This window comes from Oncorhynchus mykiss, chromosome 10 (genome assembly GCF_057628025.1).
Source record: "Oncorhynchus mykiss isolate SJ-2025 chromosome 10, ASM5762802v1, whole genome shotgun sequence".
Lineage (NCBI taxonomy): Eukaryota > Metazoa > Chordata > Actinopteri > Salmoniformes > Salmonidae > Oncorhynchus > Oncorhynchus mykiss.
In genome coordinates this window covers 60811263-60832798 of record NC_143031.1, presented here as the reverse complement: position 1 = coordinate 60832798, position 21536 = coordinate 60811263, and the positions used below count along the sequence as shown (strand labels likewise).

The following is a 21536-nucleotide window of genomic DNA, read 5'->3' as shown; positions in this document are numbered from 1 at the left end:
GGGGGGTACTGTCATGTATTGTCTTGTTGTGTCTTTCTGTCCTTTCCTTTCACCCTGTCTCCCTCTGCTGGTCGTACTAGGTTACCGTTTCTGTCCCTCTTTCCCCCAGCTGTTCCTTGTCTTCTCTGACTACCTCATTCACCCCTTTTTCCCACCTGTTCCCTTTTTCCCTCTGATTAGGTCCCTATATCTCTCTCTGTTTCTGCTCCTGTCTTTGTCGGATTCTTGTTTGTGTGTCTCATGCCTGAACCAGACTATCATCGTGTTTGCTGCAACCTTGTCCTGTCCTGTCGGAATCTACCTGTCCATCTGAGCCCACGTGTGTTCATCATTAAAGAAACTCTGTTTGTTAATTCGCTTTTGGGTCCTCATTCACGCATCTGACAGGGGCATTGACTCTACAATACAATATGTCGAAAGCGTTCCACAGGGTTCCACATGTTGACTCCAATGCTTCCCACAGTTGTGTCGAGTTGGCTTGATGGTCCTCCACCCAAAGGACATTCTTGATACACACGGCACCTACTACTTCCATAACGTGTTCAAAGGCACTTAAATGTTTTGTCTTGCCTATTCACCCTCTGAATGGCACACGTACACAATCCATGTCTCAATTGTCTCAAGGCTTAAAATTCTATCTTTAACCTGTCTCCTCCCATTCATTTACACTGATTCATGTGGATTTATCAATGAGGGATCATAGATTTCACCTTGATTGACCTGGTCCGTCGATGTCATGGAAAAAGCAGGTGTTCTTAATGTTTTGTTCACTCTGTGTATATCACTTGAAAACGCGAACAAAATTGCCTTGAACTTGTTGCGTAATAACAACATTTTAAAAAACACTAAAAAGCTTATGTAGAGATCAAGTTGAAAGGTTTTTGTTTACTGTAAGATATTACAATATCAAATACCCTCAGAAGTCTACTGTGGAGAGAACACTTATCGCCATCTCTCCACATCCCGTGTCATTTGAAAGCAAATGGAAGGCTCCTTTTAAATTGACCGTCCTAAAGAGGAAGAGAATTGGTTTAGAGTTTGGCCTTGGTTTCAATGATTTAGTCAAGGTTAAAAAGTGTGACCTGGTGAAAATAAGTAAGTTGTGGGTGGAAATATGATTCAGAGAGACAGAGAGAGAGAGACACCACACAGTCAGAGCAAAATATTATCTCAGCCCCACCATCTCTGGTTCGATCCCACACACGGAGCAGATTGATTTTACTGGGGAGGCCATGTTCTCCACATGGATGTTGTGTCGCTGCTCCCTCATTTTTTTCCATACGGCCAGAAGCTTCAACAGGAAGAGGAACATAACCAAACATTTACTGACTCACACAGGAGAGAAACCATTTAGCTGTGGTGTCTGAGGGAAGGAAAAGCTTCGGACTCGAGGAGCCTTATGCACGTGCAGACATACAAGTATTGGAGAGAAACCAATTAGCTGTGGTGTCTGAGGGAAGGAAAAGCTTCGGACTCGAGGAGCCTTATGCACGTGCAGACATACAAGTACTGGAGAGAAACCAATTAGCTGTGGTGACTGAGGGATATTTTCCAGACACAAATTGAACCTTGAAAGTCATATATTGAACATCCACAAATAAAGAAAACAGGAGGAATTAGAAAAAAGGAAATACAATTAAGACAGATCTTCTGTCAGGAGATTGGCAGGAAAAGGACAAAGGCCAAAGTAACTGGATCATTCATGTTGTATATTTCAGATAAATATATGTGTGATTTATTTACGTTTGTATAACATTCCACGTAAATAAGGTTTGATTTTATGTAATGATCAAACAGTACGGTCACGCGTAACAGGTGAACCCAAGAGCAGACTCAGACGAGGAGATTGGGATGAGGTAACCAAGGTATTTATTGAAACACAGCGGGAAGATTGAGTGCAGGCCAGGGGAAGCTCAGGCGAGCTGCGGGAAACCAGGTGCGGAGGCTGAGGTTGGAGCGAGAGGTATTGGGACATGGTAAGCAGGTCCGGAGGGGAATCCAAGGTAGCCGTAGATTGGGGGATCCAGGACAGAGTTGCAGGACTGACGAGACTTCAGACTGGAGACAGCGACCAGAGTCAGAGCGGGCAGAACTGTAGCTGAGAGGAAAACAGCGTCAGGCAAGGGAAAACAGGCACAACAGCATCTAATCAGCTAGAAACATAGACTGACTGAGAAGAGATTACAATCTGGCTAGTGGAAGTGGCAGGGCTGAGTATTTGTAGAGGTCTTGATTATGGAACAGGTTGCAGCTGGTGGGGATCTGCTCTGACCCCAGCACACCTGTCTCCACCCACACAATCACACACACACACACACACACACACACACACACACACACACACACTGAGAGAGGGAAAGAGCACTGCAGGAGTGGAGGCAGGTCAAGGAGACACTGGATGAGCTGTAGAGGGCGTGGCAGGAGCAGATGTAATAAGTACAGAGTATTGTAGGAAAACAAAATCCTACACTTTGACAAAACTCACACGGCTGTTGTTCAAAGTATGTTGATGTTTTCATGTTATTTGAAACAAGAATTCTTGGTTGCTTGCATGTCTCTCAGGGCTATGAGAGAAGGGTGAGAGTGATCTTATTGATACATTAAACATTTTGTATTTTCCAGAAAGAAATAAAAATAATTAACCAATCAATGATTCAAGTTCCTGATTAGACACAGTTTTGGTAGTGGTGGGTGAAAACAAAAAAATGTGCACTCTCTGGTGGTCCCCCGGAAGGAAGATGGGTCAAGGGGAAGGGATCCTGAGAGGAGTTGTGTGAGTCGTAGATCTGTACCAGTACAGAGGGATAAACCAACAAGTAATATATGTTTCAGTAAGATTGTATTATTGGCATTTATTTGCGATGGTTATCAATTGTACTACAGGGATGGAATATAATTAGCAGAAAATAGAGGTTGTGGTGGCAGCTGCAGAGAGGGATTTGGGTGTGCGAGATTTGAATTCAGAAGAGTTACAGGGTGTGTTAAGTGGTGGTGTCCCATCCTTTCAGGCTCTTGGGCTGAAGACGAAATAGATTGAAATAGTGGAGTATGGTATTTATTTATGAATAAATAAATAAAAAATCATTTGTGAGTGTAGTGTTAGATGGTAGGTTAATTATATTTGTATTCGTTTTATTATTAGTTATTTATTAAGCAAATTATAAGGGAGTTATACTCCAGTCTAGTAGGTGGCGGTAATGCAACATTTATTAGATGCCAACCGCGATTAAACCTCATTGAAGAAGAAGGGTCCCCTGGGAATGGATTGAGGAACACTGTTCTGTTATGGTCTCTAGAGTCCTGATGGATTTGATAATGATGGAAACCCTCTCCAGCTAATGCTAACACCAACCCAATGCTTTGAAATCCAAGTGCAAGTGCACACTTTGGGGCAAGTGTGTAGAATCGACACAAAAGTCTTTTCCCATTTGGAAAACAATGTCTGTCCTCCACCCTCTCTCCTCAGTCCTCTTTCCTCCGTGACCTGGAAACTGATAAGTGGTCAAGGAGATGTCAATTGTAGGTGAAAGGAAGAGTATCCTCCCCTCGTCGATATCCACCTTTCATCAAGGAGAGTTTCAATTTCAATGATTTTACTGAGTTACAGTTCATATAAGGAACTCAGTCGATTTAAATAAATAAATTAGGCCCTAATATGTGGATTTCACATGACTGGGCAGGCGCGTAGCCATGGGTGGGCCTGGGAGGGCAAGAATTTGTTTTAGTATCATCAGCTGTCAGGGTGGCTGGTCTCAGACTATTCAATTGTTTGCCAACTTTTACTTCACTACATTCCCAAAGAAAATAATGTACTTTTTAGTCCATACATTTCCCCAACAATACCGTTACATTTTGACAGGAAAATGCTCCAGTTCACACACTTATCAAGAGAACATCCCTGGTCATCCCTACTGCCTCTGATCTGGCAGACTCACTAAACACAAATGCTTCATTTCTAAATTATGTCTGAGTGTTGTAGTGTGCCCCTGCTATCCGTCAATAAAGAAAAACCCGTCTAGTTTGCTTAATAGAAGGAATTTGAAAGGATTTATACTTTTACATTTGAATCTTAAGTACATTTTAGCAATTCCATTTACTTTTGATACTTAAGTATATTTAAAACCAGATACTTTTAGACTTACTCAAGGAGTATTTTACTAGGTGACATTTACTTTTACTTGAGTCATTTTCTATTAAGTTATCTTTAAGTATGACAATTTAGTACTTTTTACACCTCTGACTCTACATTTTAGAGGGGCCTTTTATTGTTTCCAGCACAAGGTGTAATGATCCTGTTGGTTAATCAGCTTCTTGATATGCCACACCTGTCAGGTGGATGGATTATCTTGTAAAAGGAGAAATGCTCACTAGCAGGGATGTAAACAAATGTGTGCACAACATTTGAGAGAAATAAGCTTTTTGTGCAAACAGAAAATTTCAGGGATCTTTTATTTCACATCGTAAAACATGGGAACAATACTTTACATGTTGCGTTTATAATTTTGTTCAGTATATACTGTATATTTTGATACATAAAAGGGTACTAAAAGTCCAAATTAAATAGCTAAATGATCCTTGGTATGACGATCTTAAAATAATTCCATGTGAAAGCTTAGAAGAAACCCAGCCTTAGACTTGAGTTAAAGTTACTGAAATAAAATGGATCTTGGTCAGTTAGCAACTTACGTGAGTCTAGCAAACACAAATGCCTATTATACATTTTAAAGAAAATAATTCATTTTAAGATCTTGATTTTGACCATCAGATTATGCGTACGATGCCTCTGTCTATGTGCCCTTGGCCAGAGGGAAAAGTCTTAAAAGTATCCAGTCTCTTCCAAGAGCTCATCCAGGTCCAGATTACGGATGATACTGATCAACCCCTTACTGATGCGATAGGTGCGCTGGGGGTCAAAAGCACCTCTGTGATGATCATGTTGGGTCACGTAGATCCTGTCCAACACCAGGTCTGACTGAAGGCTTATAATGATCCGGTCTATGTTGCTGTCGTCATTGTGTCCTGTGAAGTTTTTGCGGACATCACGCGGTAGCTTGTCAGACCCTTGGGCATTCAGATTGCCCACTTCGTAGTATGGTAAGCCCTGGTCTGGTAGCAGTTGGTTACGCTGGCCATCATGCTCCTCTATGTTGTCAAAGAAGCGGTGGAAGCCAAACTCCATCTTCTTAGGGTTGCGAACTGTCACCATCTCGCTGTCGTTGTTGAATGTGACATAGTCGTTGGAGAACCAGTGAAGGAGTTGAAGGCCGTGTCTGGGCCGGGGTCTACCAAAGCCAGATGATTGGAGGTGATCGATTTCGTTCAGTGTCTCCATGGTTATGATGTTCTCTAGAAAGGAGGGAGGGCAAGGTAGAAAATGTGGAAAGACGGAGAGAGAGAATGAGAGAATAAGAGTGGGTTTGCTTGTATAAAAGTACAGTGCCTTGCGAAAGTATTCGGCCCCCTTGAACTTTGCAACCTTTTGCCACATTTCAGGCTTCAAACATAAAGATATAAAACTGTATTTTTTTGTGAAGAATCAACAACAAGTGAGACACAATCATGAAGTAGAACGACATTTATTGGATATTTCAAACTTTTTTAACAAATCAAAAACTGAAAAATTGGACGTGCAAAATTATTCAGCCCCCTTAAGTTAATACTTTGTAGCGCCACCTTTTGCTGCGATTACAGCTGTAAGTCGCTTGGGGTATGTCTCTATAAGTTTTGCACATCGAGAGACTGACATTTTTTCCCATTCCTCCTTGCAAAACAGCTCGAGCTCAGTGAGGTTGGATGGAGAGCATTTGTGAACAGCAGTTTTCAGTTCTTTCCACAGATTCTCGATTGGATTCAGGTCTGGACTTTGACTTGGCCATTCTAACACCTGGATATGTTTATTTTTGAACCATTCCATTGTAGATTTTGCTTTATGTTTTGGATCATTGTCTTGTTGGAAGACAAATCTCCGTCCCAGTCTCAGGTCTTTTGCAGACTCCATCAGGTTTTCTTCCAGAATGGTCCTGTATTTGGCTCCATCCATGTTCCCATCAATTTTAACCATCTTCCCTGTCCCTGCTGAAGAAAAGCAGGCCCAAACCATGATGCTGCCACCACCATGTTTGACAGTGGGCATGGTGTGTTCAGGGTGATGAGCTGTGTTGCTTTTATGCCAAACATAACGTTTTGCATTGCTGCCAAAAAGTTCAATTTTGGTTTCATCTGACCAGAGCACCTTCTTCCACATGTTTGGTGTGTCTCCCAGGTGGCTTGTGGCAAACTTTAAACAACACTTTTTATGGATATCTTTAAGAAATGGCTTTCTTCTTGCCACTCTTCCATAAAGGCCAGATTTGTGCAATATACGACTGATTGTTGTCCTATGGACAGAGTCTCCCACCTCAGCTGTAGATCTCTGCAGTTCATCCAGAGTGATCATGGGCCTCTTGGCTGCATCTCTGATCAGTCTTCTCCTTGTATGAGCTGAAAGTTTAGAGGGACGGCCAGGTCTTGGTAGATTTGCAGTGGTCTACTCCTTCCATTTCAATATTATCGCTTGCACAGTGCTCCTTGGGATGTTTAAAGCTTGGGAAATCTTTTTTTATCCAAATCCGGCTTTAAACTTCTTCACAACAGTATCTCGGACCTGCCTGGTGTGTTCCTTGTTCTTCATGATGCTCTCTGCGCTTTTAACAGACCTCTGAGACTATCACAGTGCAGGTGCATTTATACGGAGACTTGATTACACACAGGTGGAATGTATTTATCATCATTAGTAATTTAGGTCAACATTGGATCATTCAGAGATCCTCACTGAACTTCTGGAGAGAGTTTGCTGCACTGAAAGTAAAGGGGCTGAATAATTTTGCACGCCCAATTTTTCTGTTTTTGATTTGTTAAAAAAGTTTGAAATATCCAATAAATGTCGTTCCACTTCATGATTGTGTCCCACTTGTTGTTGATTCTTCACAAAAAAATACAGTTTTATATCTTTATGTTTGAAGCCTGAAATGTGGCAAAAGGTCGCAAAGTTCAAGGGGGCCGAATACTTTCGCAAGGCACTGTATGAGAGAAACATTTATTTAACTGTCTGTTCCTTGAGAAAATGGTTTGCATCCTCTTCTCAACACGACAGAAAAACACACTAACTAGAGGTGGACTTCACCCTTATGGTCCTTTTGCTGTTCTGCCTATCTGCCCTTCAATGGAAATCTGAACAATAAAAGAGATATAATCAAAGGTGTCTGCAAAGGCAGGACAGTCAAGTTGCATCTGACTGTAAAACTAGAGGAGCAGTGTAATTTCTCGTGACCATTCATAGAGGCCAGGAGGGTACCGGCTTAGGTGTACACGCCTGAAGGCAGCAGGCCCACCGGTTCAGGAAATGGTGGGTACCCCAAGTCAGGTGGTTGAGACCCTAGCAGGACAGGAGGCCTAGGGCCTCACAAGGCAGGGGACTCATAGCCAGCTACTACTAAGGCCACAAACTGCTGGAGACTAGGAGCCTAACTGGGCATGAGACATACAGTAGGGCCTAGGACTAGAACAGGACACTACGGGATGTGTTTCAAGTTTTATTGTCACATGCGCAAGTACAGTGAGATGCCTTGCTAACTTTCTTCAAATTGAACGAGGGACTGTGGACCATTGGAACAGGTAGCCTAGTAACTGGACAGAAGACAATCCGATAGAGTGAGATATTTTTCATCATCAATGGCAGATCAGTATTGGGGTTATGGTCATCTGAGTCTAGATCTGTGGGTAGTGTGAATGTATCCCACTTGGGTTACTATTTATTAATCCACATATAATTATAAATAAAATTCCCAGTGCAAAATCCCCTCTCCCTTTCATATTTTAGCCATCATTAAACTGATGATCACGTGATCAACCTTCTGAGCCTGAAATGTGTCCTCAAGAGGAATTTGCATTTCAATACAGACTTCTCAGCTAGCACAAAACGTTCTAAGAATCATAAAGCATGGTGAGAGTGTTGTTGTCCTATGGTTATTTAGCAAACATCCTTCCCTGGGAATGTTGAAGGAGAGTGGCTTGGCTTTGGTACATTATTAGCACATTTAAGGAACTTAACAAAAAAAAAAATCTGGCAAGGCGTGCTTGTAAAACAATTCGAAAACATTTAGGCCTACATTGTTGTCTTAAATCAGTCAAACCTCATTGCAAGATACCGTCTTTGAGCAAACCTTGAACGTCTTGTCCAACTAGTCTAATACAACAACCAAGACTTTCTGTAACCAACCATCTTACTTCCTTATGTCCATCATTATGCAGAAGACATGTTTACAAATTGTACATTGAATGCAAATAAATATTTAAAATGAACAACTTACCTATTTTGAATGAAGTATATTCAATGTTTGTGAAGTGGTAATATGCTGGGCTGCTATGGAGTTACAATTGTATAGCAATAGTTTGACTTTTAGCCTGCCGAGTTGTTTATATGCAGAATGTAGACGTGTCCTGACCACTCCCCAAAGTTCCATGGGCAAAAAGCCACGGCTATTTAACACTATAATCTCCTAATGTTATTTTGTAAAAATGTTTTTGTTGTTGTTCCCAACTCTCAACTAAAATCACAGTTTATCAGTATGCTTAGTAACACAATATACAAACTCCAATCTGTTAATTGGATCTGAAAAGAATTCCAATACATGAATTGAAATGGCTTGCTTTCAACTGTCCAAAATGAAATTCAAGCCGGTAATCACAATACATTTCATTGAATGCTGAAAACGATGAGCAGCACGCCACCCTTTTCAAATCTTGTAATAATTGTAAAGCGACCACACTGTGTGATTTGCATTTTTTATTAATCCCCTCTAGGAGAGAGTCCCGGTATGTCAATATGTACACATGAATTTAGAATCAACTCAGTATTTAAGACATGAGTCATACTTTCAATGCCACATATTCTTTAGATTCAGAGATGTCTCTGACGTAAGAGGTACATGGAATGCTGAATGCCAACCTTTTGTTTCAATAATTTAAAATCTTGTGCCATTTCCATGTCACACAGTCACAAAACTTGACCTGAAAGAGGACAAACTGTACTAACAGGTTCTTCGTTGTCACACGGACACATGAGAGAATCAATGCCTCAGGGAAGGTAATGCAAACAACATATTTTGCATTGCCTGCCCTGAATCATTCATGTGTCAGTGTGACAACGAATAACCTGTTTAGCAGAATAAGGCAACAGTGTAAAATCATGTTTAATTCCAGGACTATAAACTTCATTTTATCAACACAGAAGTTAGACAGTGTTATGCTTGAATGTTTTTAGTTGAGCTACATCTAATGACAATGCTTGCCTTTCAAATTACACAACTGGGATTGGTAACTATGGGCGTTTACTTAACGCCTCCTGCAACACCCAAATTTGCAAAGCTGCTGGTTATAAGCGCAGTGTGTCTTTCTAAAAACGTGTTTTGCGAAGAGGTGCTGAAAGGGAAAGGTATGTATTCTCAGATGAACGTGTATTCCAACATCAAACATGTCGTCCTACAATCTGATGTGACATGTGGAGAATTACTCTCTCCATTTCATGATGCGTCTTTCCACAATAATCCTTTTTTGTCCCAAAAATATAATATATTTTTCTATAAAATATCCTGATGGATATTTTTTTAAAGGGAGTTGTAAAAGGAAGAGCATGTCAGAGAAATTCTACAGGAAGAGAGACTACAGATTCTTTCAAACAACAGTTTTGTCTACGCAGATTAAGATAGTTGACGTTGCCACCGTTGTCTGTTCCCTCCAGCATGTTTCCACACATCTGAATTCTTGTCGATTGATAAAACAGAATGTCACAAACTGCAGTCGTGTCCCAAAGGGCTCTTATCTGTACATCTAGACGTATGACTAAGTCACACGACAAGCTTGTATCAGTAAAAATACTAACATAACATAATAGACAATTCTCTAAGTAAAAACAGCATAGTGTGTCAAATTAACATTATACTATTGTGGCAAAGAAGGGGGTCGAGTGATAAATGGCAGATATGTGAGAGCAGAACTAATTAACGGGCTCTGCCCGATCACTAAAATGGCCACCCCTGTCAGAACTACAGATCACAAAATGGCCGACCGACCAAAACTACAAGTCCCATAAGCAAGGGGAACCCTCAGAAGGTGGAGCCGACCCACAGATAAAGGGTCAAGAAAAACCAGGAAGAGAAAGAGAGAGTGCTGGAAGGATCTATGAACAATAGAGAAAGAGACAATAGAGATTGGCTGGATTTACCGTGTATGAGCTGGATTGTTTTGGACTTACCTGTAGGCGTTTGGACCTGGACCTACCGAGAACCCGATTCGTGTACCGGGACGGAGAAACAAACACACAGGTACTGTCCTGTTCGAAAGAACTCTCATTGTTGGGTGATTTGATGACAGTTTACCACTTAATTTGTGACAAACGCTCCTAACCTTGAAGAGGTTTGCCACACGTGGTGGAGAATGCGGGCATGGACTAACCATACCACAGGTAGAAGAAAAATAAAAATGTTCAGTCAGCACTCCAAAGGGGAGTCAGGTTTTTTTTGTGGCTTTGTTTGGTTAGGACAGTTTCTCAGGAAAATGAGTATGGAGGGAGCCATACAGGCCCTGTTACAAGCGGCGGCCGCCCAACAAGAGGCAACTAGAGCTCAACAAATCGTTCATCAGGATGCAATGCGAATGTATCAGTACACGTTACAGGTCCAGCACCGCACCAACCAGCTGCTCAGAGAAGAGCAAGAGAGAAACACCCGGGAGTTAAGAGAAGGCCTAAAGGGGCTAGCGGACCAAATTGGGGCTCAATTACCAGCTGCAAATACCCAGAGGCGGGCCAATCATTTTCTTCAAAAAATGACAGCACAGGATGATGTGGAAGCATATCTTACCACCTTCGAAAGGACGGCAGAGAGGGAGAAGTGGCCGAAAGAAGAATGGGCAGGGCTTCTGGCACCATACCTGGCAGGGGACGCTCAAAAAGCGTATTTCAACCTGGAGTTGAAAGATGCACAGGATTACGATAAACTAAAGGGAGAGATCCTGACTAGACTGGGAGTGACTGATACCGTGAGGGCACACCGCTTCCACCAATGGTCCTACCGACCGGGACAACCCCTCGACTTGATTCACCTGGCATGGAAATGGTTGCGACCAGAGACCCGGTCATCCGCTGAGATCGTCGAGACCATCGTACTCAACCAGTTTCAGCGAGGTCTACCCCAAGAAGTGAGACGATGGGTTGGCCAGAACGAGGTACTTTCCGCCGACCATCTCGTGGGCCTGGTTGAACGGTATTGTACGGCAGGAAAAGCTGAGCAGGCACAAGAGGAAAGATTCCCGTTCCCCAGGCCTGGGCGAACCAGCGGACAGGGTAAGGCTGTCCCAACATATGGAGGGGGAAGAGAGCAGCGTGGGGCCATGAGGAAAGAATCAGAATCAGGCCGAGACACTAAGTGAAAAAACGAAAACCGGGACTGGGTGTCGAGGGGGCCTTCCCCCCAAACCCCTATTATCTGTTAAAATTGTAATCAACCAGGACATATTGCAGCCTACTGCCCTATTAAAGAAGAGCCACTGCAATGTAACCTCTGTGAAAATGAAGATGATATACGTTATGCATGTCCTGTTGTAACCACTATACTTGAAAGATCAAGAAACAAACATATGTGCAGGGTGAAGGTTGAAGGGAAAGAGGTGGAAGCACTGCTGGATTCCGGCAGTATGCTAACCCCGGTCGTTGCAAGCCTAGTGCCGAATCATAAACTGGATACAAGACAGGATATCAGTGTTACATGCATTCATGGGGATACCCGTCTGTACCCCACGGCCTTAGTGAGCATACAAACAGAGGACGGTCTGCTGGATTATGAGGTCGGCGTGGTCCCAAAGATGCCATATGATGTAATATTGGGTAGAGACTTTCCTAACTTTGCAAAGTTAGGCAACAAGAATGGCATATTTGAGAAGCCAACAACCCTGACCAAGCAGGAAGAAGCATGGGACCTTCAACCAAAGCCAAGAAAAGGGGTCTCCCAGGGGACAACATCACAAGTGCTAGTAGGGGAGGAGGAGGATGAAGTGGCAAACCTCGCTGATAACGAACAGCCCGGTACTAGTGGGGCTGGGGTCGATCTGAATTCAGAGGATGACGATCTAGAACCAGCAGACCTGGCAGGGTCCTTGACTAATTTTGGGACGGCCCAAAACCAGGATCCAACCCTGCAGCAAGCCAGAGCAGATGTGCAGGTCGTAGATGGTACTCCCATAAATGTTGGGATGATGCCTAATAGTTTTCCCCACTTCATCATGAAAAAGGGTTTGGTGTACAGAGTCTCAAAAATAGGGGTTGATGTGGTGGAACAGTTGTTGGTTCCCACCCGGTACCGGAGGACAGTACTGGATCTAGCTCATGGGCACATTCTGGGTGGACACCTTGGTATCGATAAAACCCGAGACCGGATTGTAAGGAGGTTTTACTGGCCAGGAATTCAAGATGAAGTGGCTCGGCATTGTGGAGAGTGCCCGGAGTGCCAGTTAACAGCTCCCCGACCAGCTGTTAGAAGCCCGTTAGTGCGACTCCCCATAATCGAAACGCCATTTGAGAGGATAGCGATGGATTTAGTGGGCCCACTACCCAAATCCGCCAGAGGGCACCAATACATTCTGGTCATTCGAGATTATGCCACTCGCTACCCAGAAGCCCTTCCCCTTCGGACGATGGCTTCCAAAAATATCGCAAAGGAATTAGTGCTCTTGTTCACCAGGGTAGGGGTTCCAAAGGAGATCCTTACCAACCAGGGGACCCCCTTTATGGCGGACCTTTGTAAACTGTGGCAGGTGAAACAGTTGAGGACATCGGTTTACCATCCTCAGACGGACGGGCTGGTTGAGAGATTCAACCGGACCCTGAAGTCAATGCTCAGGAAGGTAATCGATAAGGATGGGAAAAACTGGGATTGCATGTTGCCGTATCTGATGTTTGCCATTAGAGAGGTTCCTCAAGCCTCGCTGGGGTTTTCTCCCTTTGAGCTGGTATATGGGAGACATCCCCGGGGAATCTTAGACATCGCCCGGGAAACCTGGGAGCACCAATCCACCCCGTATACTAGTGTCATAGAGCACGTCACGGCAATGCAAGACAGGATAGCCACAGTCATGCCCATCGTCAGAGAGCACATGAGACAAGCACAGGAGCACCAGCGGCACACTTATAACCAGCAGGCTACCCTGAGGGAATTTCAACCGAGAGATAAGGTGTTAGTGCTGATCCCCACGGTAGAGTGTAAACTACTAGCCACATGGAAAGGACCATATGAAGTACTGGAGAGAATAGGAGAAGTCAATTATCGGATCCGACAGCCAGGTCGACGGCCCCAGGAACAGATTTATCACATAAACCTGTTAAAAGCATGGAGAGAGAAACACTAATGGTCACATACCCCACACACACTCAGGAGACAGCCAAAGTAAATATTTCACCCACTCTGTCCCCAGCACAAGTACAGGAAGTAAAGACCCTGATCCAGAAAAACAGAGATGTGTTTTCAGAGGTACCTGGCCGAACTGAGGTTACGGCTCATGATATCGTTTCCCTACCAGGGAGAAAAGTGAGCATGAGGCCATATCGGGTACCCGAGGCTCGACAGGCCGCGATTAGAGCAGAGACGGAGAAAATGTTGACAGCTGGAGTGATCGAAGAGTCACATAGTGAGTGGTCTAGACCAATTGTGATGGTCTCCAAGCCCGATGGGTCTTTGCGGTTCTGTAACGACTTTCGGAAGGTAAATGAAATCTCAAAGTTTGATGCCTACCCCATGCCCCGAGTAGATGAACTACTGGAGAAAATTGGTAATGCTCGGTACATTACGACCCTTGATCTGACAAAAGGGTACTGGCAAATTCCTCTGACCCCCAGGGCCAAAGAAAAGACAGCCTTTGCAACACCTGACGGTTTCAATACACCGTCATGCCATTCGGCTTACACGGGGCCCCAGCCACCTTTCAACGGCTCATGGACAAAGTCCTAAAACCGCACAAAGCATACGTCGCAGCTTATTTAGATGACGTGGGGATCTACAGACCAGATTGGGAATCCCACTTACCCCGGGTACAGGCAGTGTTAGACGCCCTTAGAAAGGCAGGGCTCACGGCAAACCCTGCCAAGTGTTATGTGGGGTTAGAGGAAACAGAGTATCTGGGGTACACTGTGGGAAGAGGGTTAATCAAACCCCAAAGTAAGAAGGTGAAGGCAATTAGAGAATGGCCGAAACCAGTAAATAAGAGGCAGGTTCGAGCCTTCCTAGGGCTGACCGGTTACTACCGGAAGTTCATCCCAAGTTATGCCACAGTGGCCGCCCCACTTACCGACATGACTAGAGCCAGAGGGCCAAACATGGTCAAATGGGATGAAAGGGCCACCAAAGCATTTAGGACATTACAGGAGGCTCTCTGCTGTAATCCAGTGCTGGTGGTACCCGACTTTGAGAGAGAGTTTGTGGTTCAGACGGATGCCTCAGAGGTCGGCTTGGGAGCAGTGCTATCCCAAGAGGCTATCCCCATCCTATTTTTAAGCAGGAAGCTGGAACCACGGGAAACCAACTACTCAGTCGTTGAGAAAGAGGCGCTGGCAGTAAAGTGGGCTCTAGAAAGCCTGAAATACTACCTGCTGGGGCGCCACTTCACCCTCATCAGTGACCATGCCCCACTCACCTGGATGCATAGGGCTAAAGAGAAGAACGCTCGGGTGATGCGGTGGTTTTTGAGTCTCCAACCGTTTCATTTTGACTTGAAACACAGAGCAGGGAAGGAAATGGGAAACGTGGATGGGTTATCCCGCATGCACGCATATTTTGCTGCGGTAGCCCGACCTAGGGGGTCGGATCTAGGGGGAGAGATGTGTGGCAAAGAAGGGGGTCGAGTGATAAATGGCAGATATGTGAGAGCAGAACTAATAAACGGGCTCTGCCCGATCACTAAAATGGCCACCCCTGTCAGAACTACAGATCACAAAATGGCCGACCGCCAAAACTACAAGTCCCAGAAGCAAGGGGAACCTTCAGAAGGTGGAGCCGACCCACAGATAAAGGGTCAAGAAAAACCAGGAAGAGGAAGAGAGAGTGCTGGAAGGATCTATGAACAATAGAGAAAGAGACAATAGAGATTGGCTGGATTTACCGTGTATGAGCTGGATTGTTTTGGACTTACCTGTTGGCGTTTGGACCTGGACCTACCGAGAACCCGATTCGTGTACCGGGACGGAGAAACAAACACACAGGTACTGTCCTGTTCGAAAGAACTCTCATTGTTGGGTGATTTGGTAACAGTTTACCACTTAATTTGTGACAAACGCTCCTACGCTTTGCCACAACTATGTAATTCATATTTAATTTCCACCCCAAGTATTATTTAAACAATGATATTAACTGGCCAACGACATTCTTTTTTTTGGTGTGTTTTTTCTCTCCCAGATAAATCAAGTGCATCAATCAACAGGGCAATATAAAATCTAAACGATCTCAAATCAAATGACCAGACAAAACAGGACAGATAAATAGAGGAGGAGGGGGGGTTGGAAAGAGGATACAAACCCGATTTAGGGTAAGGAGACCATCAGAGGAGGAGCAGAGGGAGCAGGGGAGGGGGGGGTCATAGACTGGGAGAAGATCAGAGAGGTAGGTGGATCCAGTGTAGATTGATAAGGATTGGTTTGATGTGTTTAGTTGATCCGGTGTGGATTCTGGAGAGTTCAGAACCATTAGGAGTCAATTGCTGAGTTTGGTGGGGGATCTGGTGAGGAGAGTGTTACAGTATTTCAGTCGGGACGTAACGGCGGCATGGATGAGGGTTTTGGTGCTGGAGTGTGACAGTGAGGGGCGGAGCCTGGAGATATTGAGTAGATGGAAGAATGCTGTCCGGGTGCTGGTTTTCATGTGGGGTTCGAAAGAGAGGGAACTATCCAGGGAGACACCGAGGATTTTGACTTGTGTTCACAGAGGGACCGGGAAACAATCTGTGGGGATGCTTGGAGAGAAAGGATTGGAGCAGATGAGCATGACCTCTGTCTTGTTGCTGTTGACTTTGAGGAGGTTCATGCTCATCCAGCTCTGGATGTCGTGAAGACAGCTGACGAGGGAGGTGGGAGGGAGAGTGGGTTTGGTGGAGAGGTAGAGCTGGGAGTCATCAGCATAGCAGTGGAAGTGAACTTTGTGATGTTGCCTGATCTCACCCAGGGGTAGGAGGTACAGTGCCTTGCGAAAGTATTCGGCCCCCTTGAACTTTGCGACCTTTTGCCACATTTCAGGCTTCAAACATAAAGATATAAAACTGTATTTTTTTGTGAAGAATCAACAACAAGTGGGACACAATCATGAAGTGGAGCGACATTTATTGGATATTTCAAACTTTTTTAACAAATCAAAAACTGAAAAATTGGGCGTGCAAAATTATTCAGCCCCCTTAAGTTAATACTTTGTAGCGCCACCTTTTGCTGCGATTACAGCTGTAAGTCGCTTGGGGTATGTCTCTATCAGTTTTGCACATCGAGAGACTGACATTTTTTCCCATTCCACCTTGCAAAACAGCTCGAGCTCAGTGAGGTTGGATGGAGAGCATTTGTGAACAGCAGTTTTCAGTTCTTTCCACAGATTCTCGATTGGATTCAGGTCTGGACTTTGACTTGGCCATTCTAACACCTGGATATGTTTATTTTTGAACCATTCCATTGTAGATTTTGCTTTATGTTTTGGATCATTGTCTTGTTGGAAGACAAATCTCCGTCCCAGTCTCAGGTCTTTTGCAGACTCCATCAGGTTTTCTTCCAGAATGGTCCTGTATTTGGCTCCATCCATGTTCCCATCAATTTTAACCATCTTCCCTGTCCCTGCTGAAGAAAAGCAGGCCCAAACCATGATGCTGCCACCACCATGTTTGACAGTAGGGATGGTGTGTTCAGGGTGATGAGCTGTTTTACGCCAAACATAACGTTTTGCATTGTTGCCAAAAAGTTCAATTTTGGTTTCATCTGACCAGAGCACCTTCTTCCACATGTTTGGTGTGTCTCCCAGGTGGCTTGTGGCAAACTTTAAACAACACTTTTTATGGATATCTTTAAGAAATGGCTTTCTTCTTGCCACTCTTCCATAAAGGCCAGATTTGTGCAATATACGACTGATTGTTGTCCTATGGACAGAGTCTCCCACCTCAGCTGTAGATCTCTGCAGTTCATCCAGAGTGATCATGGGCCTCTTGGCTGCATCTCTGATCAGTCTTCTCCTTGTATGAGCTGAAAGTTTAGAGGGACGGCCAGGTCTTGGTAGATTTGCAGTGGTCTGATACACCTTCCATTTCAATATTATCGCTTGCACATTGCTCCTTGGGATGTTTAAAGCTTGGGAAATCTTTTTGTATCCAAATCCGGCTTTAAACTTCTTCACAACAGTATCTCGGACCTGCCTGGTGTGTTCCTTGTTCTTCATGATGCTCTCTGCGCTTTTAACGGACCTCTGAGACTATCACAGTGCAGGTGCATTTATACGGAGACTTGATTACACACAGGTGGATTGTATTTATCATCATTAGTCATTTAGGTCAACATTGGATCATTCAGAGATCCTCACTGAACTTCTGGAGAGAGTTTGCTGCACTGAAAGTAAAGGGGCTGAATAATTTTGCACGCCCAATTTTTCAGTTTTTGATTTGTTAAAAAAGTTTGAAATATCCAATAAATGTCGTTCCACTTCATGATTGTGTCCCACTTGTTGTTGATTCTTCACAAAAAAATAAAGTTTTATATCTTTATGTTTGAAGCCTGAAATGTGGCAAAAGGTTGCAAAGTTCAAGGGGGCCGAATACTTTCGCAAGGCACTGTATATTGATTAATGTTTAATAAAAAACGATAAACACGAACACTACAAAACAATAAACGTGGAAAACCAAAAACAGCCCTATCCGGTGCAAAACACAGAGACAGGAACAATCACCCACAAACACACAGTGAAACCCAGGCTACCTAAGTATGATTCTCAATCAGAGAGAACTAATGACACCTGCCTCTGATTGAGAACCATACTAGGCCGAAACATAGAAATACCCAAATCATAGAAAAACAAACATAGACTGCCCACCCCAACTCACGCCCTGACCATACTAAATAAATACAAAACAAAGGAAATAAAGGTCAGAACGTGACAAATGGAAGTGGAAGTTCTTGTTAAGATGCAGTGCATATTACATTCGGGCAGTATACAAGTCTCTTCCCTGAAATGATGGAACAGAGTTACTTAAAGGCACTCTTGATTCATTACTGCATTCCATCAGAGTAGGACATCAACACATGCAGCAAATGCATCTTCACATATAAGTAGCGCTTGGCTTCTATGACAGATCTGTTTATCAAAACAGGAATTTGGTTATGAACCTTTGCAGACAAAGTAGACACATTATAGAATCAGATTATAAAAGGGATTACTTAGTGTCCTATGAGGAAAATTGAATGACAGGCATATGGCCCTCAGTGAAACACCACTCTCAAGCTGCAGGTTATCTGGTTATCTGCTTGTGTAGTGAATAGACAACTGCAGTCTGAGGCTGGCGGGGTGTGCAAGACCAGAGCATGTACCTGACCAATGACACTGCTTCCAGAGCATGTACCTGACCAATGACACTGCTTCCGGCTCATGTACCTGACCAATGACACTGCTTCCGGCTCATGTACCTGACCAATGACTGCTTCCGGCTCACACTGGTAGAGCTCTACTTGCAGATCATGAACTCGGCCTGAAAGAAGAAAAATAGTTCTAAAAAGTTCCATTGAAAATTCACAAATAAACTGTTCACAAAATGGAGCAAAAGCTACACATTTCTCACTGCAAATATCAATTGTTTTCTTTGACGTATCTGTGATGCGTAACGGTACAATCCGCAGTCGGGAACTCAGTTTCACCATCAATTGGTGATACGCTGGACCTAGTTTTGTCCCATGGAATAAATGTTGTGGATCTTAATATTTTTCCTCATAATCCTGGACTATCGGACCACCATTTTATTACGTTTGCAATTGCAACAAATAATCTGCTCAGACCCCAACCAAGGATCATCAAAAGTCGTGCTATAAATTCACAGACAACACAAAGATTCCTTGATGTCCTTCCAGATTCCCTCTGTCTACCCAAGGACGCCAGAGGACAAAAATCAGTTAACCACCTAACTGAGGAACTCAATTTAACCTTGCACAATACCCTAGATGCAGTTACACCCCTAAAAACTAAAAACATGTATCATAAGAAACTAGCTCCCTGGTACACAGAAAATACCCGAGCTCTGAAGCAAGCTTCCAGAAAATTGAAACGGAAATGGCGCCACACCAAACTGGAAGTCTTCCGACTAGCTTGGAAAGACAGTACTGTGCAGTACCGAAGAGCCCTTACTGCTGCTCGATCATCCTATTTTTCTAACTTAATTGAGGAAAATAAGAACAATCCAAAATTCCTTTTTGATACTGTCGCAAAGCTAACTAAAAAGCAGCATTCCCCAAGAGAGGATGACTTTCACTTTAGCAGTGATAAATTCATGAACTTCTTTGAGGAAAAGATTATGATTATTAGAAAGCAAATTACGGACTCCTCCTTAAATCTGCGTATTCCTTCAAAGCTCAGTTGTCCTGAGTCTGCACAACTCTGCCAGGACCTAGGATCAAGAGAGACGCTCAAGTGTTTTAGTACTATATCTCTTGACACAATGATGAAAATAATCATGGCCTCTAAACCTTCAAGCTGCATACTGGACCCTATTCCAACTAAACTACTGAAAGAGCTGCTTCCTGTGCTTGGCCCTCCTATGTTGAACATAATAAACGGCTCTCTATCCACCGGATGTGTACCAAACTCACTAAAAGTGGCAGTAATAAAGCCTCTCTTGAAAAAGCCAAACCTTGACCCAGAAAATAGAAAAAACTATCGGCCTATATCGAATCTTCCATTCCTCTCAAACATTTTAGAAAAGGCTGTTGCGCAACAACTCACTGCCTTCCTGAAGACAAACAATGTATACAAAATGCTTCAGTCTGGTTTTAGACCCCATCATAGCACTGAGACGGCACTTGTGAAGGTGGTAAATTACATTTTAATGGCATCGGACCGAGGCTCTGCATCTGTCCTCGTGCTCCTAGACCTTAGTGCTGCTTTTGATACCATCGATCACCACATTCTTTTGGAGAGATTGGAAGCCCAAATTGGTCTACACGGACAAGTTCTGGCCTGGTTTAGATCTTATATGTCGGAAAGATATCAGTTTGTCTCTGTGAATGGTTTGTCCTCTGACAAATCAACTGTAAATTTCGGTGTTCCTCAAGGTTCCGTTTTAGAACCACTATTGTTTTCACTATATATTTTACCTCTTGGGGATGTTATTCGAAAACATAATGTTAACTTTCACTGCTATGCGGATGACACACATCTGTACATTTCAATGAAACATGGTGAAGCCCCAAAATTGCCCTTGCTAGAAGCATGTGTTTCAGACATAAGGAAGTGGATGGCTGCAAACTTTCTACTTTTAAACTCAGACAAAACAGAGATGCTTGTTCTAGGTCCCAAGAAACAAAGAGATCTTCTGTTGAATCTGACAATTAATCTTAATGGTTGTACAGTCATCTCAAATAAAACTGTGAAGGACCTCGGCGTTACTCTGGACCCTGATCTTTCTTTTGAAGAACATATCAAGACCATTTCAAGGACAGCTTTTTTCCATCTACGTAACATTGCAAAAATCAGAAACTTTCTGTCCAAAAATGATGCAGAAAAATTAATCCATGCCTTTGTCACTTCTAGGTTAGACTACTGCAATGCTCTACTTTCCGGCTACCCGGATAAAGCACTAAATAAACTTCAGTTAGTGCTAAATACGGCTGCTAGAATCCTGACTAGAACCAAAAAATTTGATCATATTACTCCAGTGCTAGCCTCTCTACACTGGCTTCCTGTCAAAGCAAGGGCTGATTTCAAGGTTTTACTGCTAACCTACAAAGCATTACATGGGCTTGCTCCTACCTATCTCTCTGATTTGGTCCTTCCGTACATACCTACACGTACGCTACGGTCACAAGACGCAGGCTTCCTAATTGTCCCTAGAATTTCTAAGCAAACAGCTGGAGGCAGGGCTTTCTCCTATAGAGCTCCATTTTTATGGAACGGTCTGCCTACCCATGTCAGAGACGCAAACTCGGTCTCAACCTTCAAGTCTCTACTGAAGACTCATCTCTTCAGTAGGTCATATGATTGAGTGTAGTCTGGCCCAGGAGTGGGAAGGTGAACGGAAAGGCTCTGGAGCAACGAACCGCCCTTGCTGTCTCTGCCTGGCCGGTTCCCCTCTTTCCACTGGGATTCTCTGCCTCTAACCCTATTACAGGGGCAGAGTCACTGGCTTACTGGGGCTCTCTCATGCCGTCCCTGGAGGGGGTGCGTCACCTGAGTGGGTTGATTCACTGATGTGGTCATCCTGTCTGGGTTGGCGCCCCCCCTTTGGGTTGTGCC

General features: G+C 43.8%; 1 protein-coding gene across 2 annotated transcripts in view; it reads right to left on the bottom strand.

Moving 5' to 3' along the window:
* Positions 1 to 4432: 4432 nt before the first annotated feature.
* Positions 4433 to 21536, bottom strand: part of LOC149980123 (uncharacterized) — a 28234-nt gene continuing 11130 nt past the window's right edge. The window contains exons 1-2 of one of the 2 annotated variants that reach the window (XM_090187312.1): positions 8349 to 8550; positions 4433 to 5346 (exon numbers count right to left, since the gene is read on the bottom strand). In XM_090187312.1, the coding sequence (XP_090043438.1) occupies positions 4817 to 5332 (516 nt within the window). In that variant the 5' untranslated portion in view covers positions 5333 to 5346; positions 8349 to 8550 and the 3' untranslated portion in view covers positions 4433 to 4816. Of the gene's footprint in view, positions 5377 to 8348; positions 8551 to 21536 lie in introns of those variants that run through there. The other variant, XM_090187313.1, reaches the window with a different exon arrangement.